The sequence below is a fragment of the Sander lucioperca genome, chromosome 21 (genome assembly GCF_008315115.2).
Source record: "Sander lucioperca isolate FBNREF2018 chromosome 21, SLUC_FBN_1.2, whole genome shotgun sequence".
In the NCBI taxonomy this organism is placed as follows: domain Eukaryota; kingdom Metazoa; phylum Chordata; class Actinopteri; order Perciformes; family Percidae; genus Sander; species Sander lucioperca.
The window spans coordinates 17,145,180-17,155,016 of NC_050193.1; the positions used below are offsets into that span (position 1 = coordinate 17,145,180).

General features: G+C 38.0%; 1 protein-coding gene across 1 annotated transcript; it reads right to left on the reverse strand.

Moving 5' to 3' along the window:
* Positions 1 to 5,517: 5,517 nt before the first annotated feature.
* Positions 5,518 to 7,578, reverse strand: LOC116063904 (ferritin, middle subunit-like). The gene is made up of 4 exons (XM_031318904.2): positions 7,259 to 7,578; positions 6,699 to 6,845; positions 5,882 to 6,007; positions 5,518 to 5,768 (listed from the first exon to the last, which is right to left on the reverse strand). The coding sequence occupies exons 1-4, from the start codon at positions 7,358 to 7,360 to the stop codon at positions 5,613 to 5,615; spliced, it is 531 nt and encodes a 176-aa protein (XP_031174764.1). The 5' UTR covers positions 7,361 to 7,578; the 3' UTR covers positions 5,518 to 5,612.
* Positions 7,579 to 9,837: the final 2,259 nt, after the last annotated feature.

Below are 9,837 nucleotides of genomic sequence, written 5' to 3' on the forward strand. Positions count from 1 at the left end.
CTAGTTTTCATATCTCACTGATTTATGACCTGCTGATAGCTGGTCTCCTGCAATGACGAAGCACTTTTGCTATCTCAAAAGACAAAAAACAGCATTATATTGGAATTGAAATTCAAATACAGAATAGCTTTAGTGTAATGTAGGCTATGTGTGTAAAGGTGAATTGTGAAGTTGGCATTTCCCTTTATTGCACATGTAAAAATAAAAAAAACTATAGGAAAGAGTACTTGTAGCCTTTACTTCTACATACAGAAATCTTCTTCAGTTATTGTATAAACTGCAATACATCAGGCCATATTAAAATAAAAAATGTGTCCAAACTGTTCTTATCTTAAAACAGGTGAACGCAAGTATTTGCAACTGCTAATGACAAACATCATGGAGTCAGAAACGCTGCAGAATATCTTCTAGTAATTGCTGGACAATAATTTGTTTTCATGCAGTTTCAGAGTCTTCTTGAAATGTTTAGGGAGATTGCACTTCTGGTCTTGCCTTTTTTTCTATAAGCTGACCTAGCACTGGTTTGTTGGCTAATACTCCCCATACATTTAGGTAATCTATAGACCTTTGTTAGATTTATTGAAGTTAACTTTGACCCTATACAGTCAGCTACCATAAACTAAACTTGCTTTACCTTGAGAATACACCAAGATATCTAAAAACTGCTGATAATGTGTTTTTAACTAAGATGGCTTTAATTGCGTTACTCAATACCACAGCACTGTAGCGAGACACTACTGAGTCCGAAAAGTCCAAGACATCCTATCATAGCCGAAACAACATGGGGACCAAGAAAATGCTGTGTTTGCAGTTGGTCTCTGAACAAAGTTGCCTTTTTTTAACAAAATGTGGGCTTCTAAAAGAGGCTCAATCCTGTTGAGATGGGACTTTTTTATGAAACAAAAAGATTGCAACAGGAGTCCGGAGTGTAATTCCCACTGTGGTGTATACAGTCTTACTAACTTAACTGATATGGTAAATACATGGAGGGAAAGACAAGTGTGAAATTGTATTTTATGCTTGTGTGTTTCCTCTCATTCTCATGTCGAAATAATAATAATTATAATACATTTTATTTATATAGCGTTTGTCATGGTACTCAAAGACACTTTACAATAAAGTAGCACATTAAGCACATTAAACGCAGGTGAAGCAATAAAACCAACACATAAAAACAAGTATATTAAAAGCAGGTGAAACAGAATGACCACAGGGCTGACTGTGTCTGTCTGTATATAGTATGTATGTATATGTGTCAGCTCTGGTAGACTGTCCTGTGTGTCCTCTGCCCCCTGCACAATGCATGCTGGGATAGGCTCCAGACCCCCTGTGACCATGAAGAGGTTAAGTGGTTTAGAAAGTGGCTAGATGGGACAATTACAAAAAAAAAGGTAAAATGTGCCATAAATGCTTATGTCCTCACCATAATGGATCACCTTTGGATTAAAACATCAACTGATACTTATTATAATGTGCGAATAAGATAAGTGGCATGAAAAGGATGGTTTGGATGATAATGTTAATCAAACTGTAATTTGCCAATCACAGCAAACTGTATGCCTTAAAAAAATGTCTGCATGCTCTGTTAATGATCAGCCTCCAAACATAGCCAAACATATCTGGTTCTAAAAAGAGTTACAACATTTTAAATTTGGGTTGAGGTTTGTCCTCATATAAACCTGAATATGTTTTGTCTGTACCTTTAAGACAACATCATATATCAGGCTATAATTAACTGATAGAGCGCCAGTGCAAGTGGAAAACTACTGGCAGGTAGTTTTCCACTTGCATGATGCCACAGGTGGACGTTAAGGGCGTGTCAGGACAAGTGCTAGGTTCAGCACCTGAGCCTAACACAAGAACAATAGTTTAGTTTACATGACACTACACCCTGTATCCTACTCTGTATCCTGATACCTCATTTCCCAAAGTTCAAATGTAATCTTACATGGACTGCTAATTTAATTTAGCTGGTAAAGGTAACTGCTTATATCAAAAACCACAACCAAAGTACATACACAAATGTAGACGTACAAAATCTAAAATACAGTTTAAGTGTTAGTGTGAAAAAAAAAAAATCCTAAAAGAAATACATACATTTGTGTGAAATTGTAGTAGTTATGTATCAGTTAAAACTATAGTAAAAATGTTTGCAGTGCTGGCCAAAAAAATTCTAATGTGTGGATTACTGAGTTGTTAAAGTCCATCGTCTTAGGTCTTAAAGAAGTTGCTTCCGTTAAGTTTAATGTCTCATTTTGCACACAGTAAGTGTGGGCGCCATGAGGGCGAGCGATATCTACCACTAAAAGAAACTCTTCAGCAGTTTGTTTCTGCTGAAACATGGGACCAAGAGTAAAGAAAACATCATATACATACAGATATTCCACTGTAACAAATGGATTTCAAGTATTAAATTTGTATTTCAATACAGTTGCTAGTATAGTTACAGGGTTCATACACATTTTGACCAATACTTTTACATGACTTTTCCATTACTTTTTGGCAAATTTCCATGACTATGTATTCCTGAAAATGTCAGTCGACATTATACAATAAGAATAAAAATCTGTGTTAAAGTTCACCCTCAGAGGTTTAACAATAAAATGAATGACAATTTATGTGGTTCATAGTGGGATTCGTAATATTGCGTTAGGACGACGTGAAATACAGTTATTAGTTACATATTATTATGCTGTGTTAAAAAAAAAATTCCATGACTTTTCCAAAACTTTCTGGGTCTTTTTATGTTTCCAAAACTTTTCCAGGTTTTTTCAAAACGTATGAACCCTGTAGCATAGCATCTAAAACTACTTAACATCATTGCTACATTCCAGCTGTCTGTGTAGTTATTTTTTTTTAGCTGACTTACCAATTACGTGACACATTTTTTATTTTTTTGAGGAATGGCACTAGTTGTATCAACATGTGTTAATCTGGATAACATGTGGTGTGGTTGGTATGGCTGCAGTCCAAAGAGCCACCCTTTCATTTGAAAAACAACCTGAATATTTATTAACTTCCAGGAACAGCTTAACTACTTTGCTGTCATCCTATCTGGTCTAACCCGCGTTCTTTACATTGAATTTTTCAGGAGGGCTTCATTCTAGAAACGTCTAGAAACTGGTGTGGTTGTCGGCTTTAGAAGCAGATGACTGCTCTTACCTGGTGGACATTTTTCATAGAAGTCACATCACTCTTTTTTTTTAAGATAAACATTTTGTATTTTTTATTTTAAACACAAAACACACACCTCATGACATGGACACATCACCTCCTCATCTGAAAACCCCCCACTCGCCATCACTCCCTATACAAAAATCAAGACAAAATGAAATAACAGCAATAGAATTCAGTACAACAAACAACAAACTGTAAACCAGCCAAACGTATTATGTATATATACGCTAACACCATAAGCACACTGCATACATCTATCCTCCTTACATGGTATCCTAGGAGCCCTCCATAGAACTCAGGTACTTTCCCCATTTTTTTTTAGTGTAAACACTTAATCTTGCAGACCGCTTGTATGACATTTTTTCAAATGCTGCTACTTTCGGCATCTCACAAGTCCATTCTTGGATTGAAGGTACCCTTCCTATCCTCCATACTCTCAGAAGAATCTGTCTGGGTATCATCATCTTGTGTGCTTACCTATCCTGCTTAAAATTGACCCATTATTAATAATAATCTTGGGCTGAATGGAAACTGGGTCCCTGCAATCTGACATAGGTTATCATGTATCCCAGTTCAAAACTACTGGACCCTATCACAAGACCACAGGACATGGAGCCATTGGCCGTCCTCCGTCTAACATTTCCAACAGTTTGGTGTGTCTTTCAGACCAATTCTAAACAATCTGGAATAGAAGCGATGCATAATCTTAAACTGAATGAGGTGCACCCTCACATCGCGTGACATCGTTTTAATATTCCTACCGATTCTGTCCCACTCCTGGGACATGGGGAAATCCCTTTCCCATGTCTTTTGAGGGCTGACCAGGCTCCATCCCCCAGGTTCTGTATAAGCCTAGAATAATACCCAGAAGCCTCATGATCTTTCCCAAAGTTCTTCAACACCTTATCTAAACATTCTGATGCCTTCAGAGCTGAGGAACTGGATCCAAAAATCACCAATAACATGTGGCGAAGTTGCAAATATCTAAAAAAAATTGGGACCAGGGCATTCCAAAGTGTTGTACCACATCCTCAAAGGATTTCAATATGCCACCGAGATACAGATCCCTCAGTGTAACATTTCCCTTTTCCAGTCAGTCCCTCCATAAAATGGGAGATCTACTAATACATAACTTTGGATTCCACCAGATACTTGATGAGGCATTTAGATATGGATCCAGTTCAAACAGCCAGGCCACTTTGGTGCAAACTACTTTTAAGTGAGCAATTATCGGATGTGTTTTTGCCTTACCATATAATTCAACAGGCTTTGTACGGGTGGTACTGGGGCAATAACAGATTACTCAATACAAAACCAGGATGGGGCTCTCTCAGGAGGAAATGACCAGTGGGCCAAATGCCTTGCATAGTAGTAATACAACATTTTTGGTGGACCCAAACCTCCTCTGTCAGTCGGTCTTTGTAATTTATCCAAATGTAGCCGGGGTTTTTTACCATTCCATATAAATGTCTTTGTTAACCTGTCACAAATATGACAGGAGAACATCCACAGAAAGAGATTGTATAATCTACTGTAATTCAGCTTGGGAACACAAACCATTGTTATAACATTGACCGTCTGGCCATTGAGAGCTTGAGAGTCGCTCATCTATTAATAGCACGAGATTTGATTCAATAATGGATCTCTCTCTTTCATTGTGAGTCTTGCCTTTAATGTCCTTGGGTTGCCACAGTATAGTAAATTGAAAAAAGCAATGTAAAAAGTCATAGTATAGCGTGTCGAAAAAAGTCATAAAAAAGTATGTAAAAAAAATGTCATAAAATTTAACAGTATAGTAGGTCAAAAAAAGTAAAAAAAACAAATACCTCATTCTTGAAAATAGTCATGTTGAAATAATCATAAAACATAGTATGATAGTATAGTATGTTAAAAAAAAAAAAGTGAGGCTACAGTATGTCAAAATAAAATCAAGTATGAACAAATTAATGAGTATCCCCATTTCAGTTAAAAATGTGTTAAATGTATGTTAATCTGGTTCGGAAACATTACACCTTGGGGACTGGCGGCCATCTCAAAATATAAGACATTTTTATGAGCTTATCCGCTGTTCTATATTGCAATGGACAAGTGAGCCTTTTTCAGCCAATTAAAATCTAGCTTTAAGCTCTATTCAAGAATTGCCATTCACTTGACTGATTTCAGTTCCAAATAAAAGCCATTCAAAGCCAGAACATCACTTTAAAAAGCTAGCGCTCTGGTTGATTTAAGTCAATACTACCTATTTTTAAAAGATTAACAGGTCATGAAACAGATGCAGACAGACTTCAAAATCCAGCTCAAAAAGTTTTATTCAGATTAAGAACGGATCAGAAACAACACAGATGTTACACTCTGAATGAATAGCTGAAGCAGAAGAGCGTGTTTAGTTTAAAGCCTGTGTGTCATTGACATTTTCAGTCCTTAGGACTAGGAGTTTAGCTCTTGCTCCCAAGGGTGTGCTTGTCAAACAGGTATTCTGCCATCTTGTTGTTGTGGGCGTCCATGCGGGTGAGGCTGGTAATGTAGTCGCCCAGCTTCTTGATGGCCTCCACCTGCTCGTTCAGGTAGTGGGTCTCCAGGAAGTCACACAGCTGAAGACAGGACGAGAGAGTTAACTACACATAAATCCCAGAGCACATGAGTTTGTAGTTTACCCAGGACCCTCTTTTGCAAACCCCTTAGCATTAATAATATTCATACTTACATGAGGGTCTACATGTTCATTGGCCACTTTATGCAAGTCCAGCAGAGCCTGGTTGACAGTCTTCTCCAGCTGCAGGGCGCACTGCATGGCCTCCAGCCCGCTCCCCCACTCATCACGCTCCGGTTTCTACAGAAGAAGACATTCAATTATAGCGGACTGAACAGGCATTCTCATCAAGCCTTGTGTACACAGAGCACAATGACCAGAGTCAACAGTTTATACACCAGCGCTACTAATGCTACACTTCAGCCTCTGTTTTCATAACCTCAGAGTAGGGGTGGGCAATATATCGATCATGCTACCAGACTAGATATCACCTTAGACTTTGGATATTGTAATATGACATACGTGTGGTCTTTTCCTGGTTTTAAAGGCTGCATTACAGTAAAGAGATGTTAATTTCTGAACATAGACTGTTCTAGCTGCTTTATTATTTGTCTTTATCCACTTAGTCATTATATTCACATTACTGATGATTATTAATCTAAAATTAATTGGGAAAGCAGCAATTGTCAAACATACAATATTGATAAAGGGAATTTAGTCAAATGTATTTTATTTTTCTCTTCATATAGCCCAGCCCTACCTCAGAGGAGTAGCTCTCATATTTGATAATGATTACTTAGGAAATCAATTTCATTCAGACCCAAATTTGACGCTTTAAGATACATCTATATAATATCAATCCTGTCCAGGTCTTACAGAATTTTGAATAGGTGGCAAAGGGGAGGGAAGAAGACGTGTCACAACATAGCATGTTAATCCTAGTTTATTTGTACTAAATAAAAAAGGGACCAGTCGTCTAGTCTGTACGGACCTTGATGTCCTGGAGGAAGATGCGTCCTCCTCTCTTGTTCTGGAAGGACAGCAGCTTCTCGGCGTGTTCCCTCTCCTCGTCGCTGTTCTCCTTGAAGAAATGGGAAAAGCCTGGAAGGGCCACATCGTCACGGGAGAAGTAAAAGGCCTGTGGACAAGGGACAAGAGAGGCAGGTTAAAAACAGTGATTACTGTAGCAGACATCACCCATTATTTAAAAATAAAGGTTGTGATAAACGGTAGTTATGCACCCAGGCTGTGTTCAGGGCACATCAGCCATGGTGATTTTCTAAAGTCTAGTCGGTTTAGAAAGACATGCACGAGTTTAGATCACGAGGATTAAAAAAAAAAATAAATAAAAAAAAAATAAAAAAAATTTGAAATGCTGCAGTACTTAAAAACACATAACATACAATTAAGTTTGTTTAATATTTCCTTTTAAGATGAACAACGTCAGTCACCCATTGTAGGTGGAGAATGAACTTCCAAGACATCACAATAGAAGCATAACGTCAGCATATGTAACGTTACTATGAAAAAAGAAAGCGTTGTGTTTCTCACCATGGAAGTGTAGGTGTAGGAGGCATACATCTCCATGTTGACCATCCGGTTGATGGCGGCCTCGCAGTCGCGGTGGTAATTCTGACGCACTTGGGACTCCATTTTTCGCTGGCGTTTTTTGTGTTTTTATTAACAAAACGGTACAAAAATAAAGCTTTACGTCGACTTTTCTAGTAGTGTTGAAGTAGTAACGGTTATTTGTGTCCGGAATGCAGACTAGTTGAAGTAAAAAGCGGGACGAAAAAAGAAGCTCCGTTCAAACACTGTTGAAGCAAGAACTCCTGTAGGCTTTCTTCCCGGTTGTGAAATGGCAGTGGAGTCGCTCCTTGTATTTATACTCCACGGCTGACCACGTGACAGACGTAACGTTACTCAATGCATTTCCGCCTGTCGCTGAGCTCAGACAGCACATGACGGACTAGTGAGGTTGCATTTTTCTCACCTCTTCATGGAAATCTAGTTTTCATATTTCACCGATTTATGACCTGCTGATAGCTGGTCTCCTGCAATGACGAAGCACTTTTGCTATCTCAAAAGACAAAAAACAGCATTATATTATTCAAATACAGAATAGCTTTCGTGTGTAATTTATGTGTCTAAAGGTGGGTTGTGAAGTTGTCATTTTCTTTTTATTTGCACATATACAAACAACATAAAAAAAAAAAAACTACAGGAAAGTTAGAAAAAGTGAATACTTGTAGCTTATCCCACATACAGACAAAATCCTCTTCTGTTATTGCATTAACTTAAATACATTAGGACATATTAAAATAGAAATTGTGCCCAAACTGGTTCTTATCTCAAAACAAGGCAAATATTTATGACAAACATCCTGGAGTCGGTAACGCTGCAAAATCATTTCCAATTACTGTACAATCTGTCTCCATGCAGTTTCAGAGTCTCTGTTGGAGTTTTATAAGCTTTTTTTTTTCTTCAATAAACTGACCTAGCACTGGTTTGTTGGCTAATACTCCCCATACATGACCTTTGTTAGTTTTATTGAAGTTAACTTTGGCCCTATACAGCTACAATAAACTGAACTTGTGTTTTACCTTGTGAATACACCAAGACATCTGAAAACTGCTGATAATGTGTTTTCAACCAAGGTGCTTTTATTGCATTACTCAATACCACAGCACTGTAGCGAGACACTACTGAGTCTGAAAAGCCCGAGACGTCCTATCATAGCCGAAACAACATGGGGACCAAGAAAATGCTGTGTTTGCATTTGGTCTCCAAACAAAGTTGCCTTTTTTATTAAACGTGTGCTTCTAAAAAGAGGCAGGAACAGCTTAACTACTTTGCTGTCATCCTATCTGGTGTAACCCACATTCTTTACATTGTTTTTTTTCTTTTTTAGGAGGGCGTCATTCTACAAACTTCTAGAAACACTTAGTGTGGTTGTCGGCTTTAGAAGCAGATGACTCTGCTCTTTCCTGGTGGACATTTTTCACAGAAGTCACATCACCCTTGTGTAAAAGACGTTATCACTCCTGGGTCAAATCCGGGCATAAACAGCTGTCCATGCAAAAATATATCTCATACCTCAAGGTTTCTTTGTGAAATAGTGTACATCCACTGTCAGTACACACTGTACTTACTATAAACCAGGGAACAATAAAACATAATTTGAAAAGATAAGCACTTGAAATTACAGCACAATGTCTGTGGCTATACTCATTTTATAGCCCACATTCTCATGCAAAATAGTGACTCAGCATTTTAGACTGCACCTGTCCTTTTTTTGTGCTGTGTCATGTAGCAGGGTTAGTCTTGTACAAAAGTGCTATCAGGTTTAACAGAGGATTGTGCGGTGTCATTGTTGTGACTCAGCATCTCAGTTTTAAGGGAGAGTCTTGTGACCAAGGCAATGTCTCATGGGTAGTTTACCTCAGGGCTCTGCTGGCTGGAACCAGTTTGGAAAAAGGAACAAGTAAGTAACAAAAAAAAAAAGGAACCAGTAACTAGACAGGATTTATGGAAAACTGTGCATTTTAACCAAAGTGTGTCAACTGGTCTGGCCCAGTTCCAATCACTGCTAGATTGACACTGACAATAAACGCAGTAGCAAGTTTGGCTTCTTCATATTTTGGATGTCATTAACATTTTTTTTTCTTGATGAGCATCAATCAACTGACCAACAGGCTGTCCAAAAAGCCATGCAGCTAGCCTGGCTAAAACAAATGACAAGAGTGTGTATAAATTCACTGAATTATCTTCTTTTATTTATGGCTTTTACACAGTGAGACCCACTGTCACTCTCTGGAAACACACATACAGATTTACAATTTCTTTTGACAATGTGAACTTGGACATGGAAACAAACTAGATTCCACTGGGAATGTTTGCGCCAAGTGTACTTCCATGGCTAAAAGGGTACAGTGTTATTGTACAGTAATAAAGATATACAGTACATTTGCTTATTTACTGAGTCATTGACAGAACTCAAAGGCAGATGAGTTTTCAGGTTGTAGACTGAAAAATGGGATCCATTTGTTGTAAAAAAAAAAAGAACTACTACTACTACTACTACTACTACTACTACTACTACTACAGCGGGCTCTGCAAGTCTGCCTGGA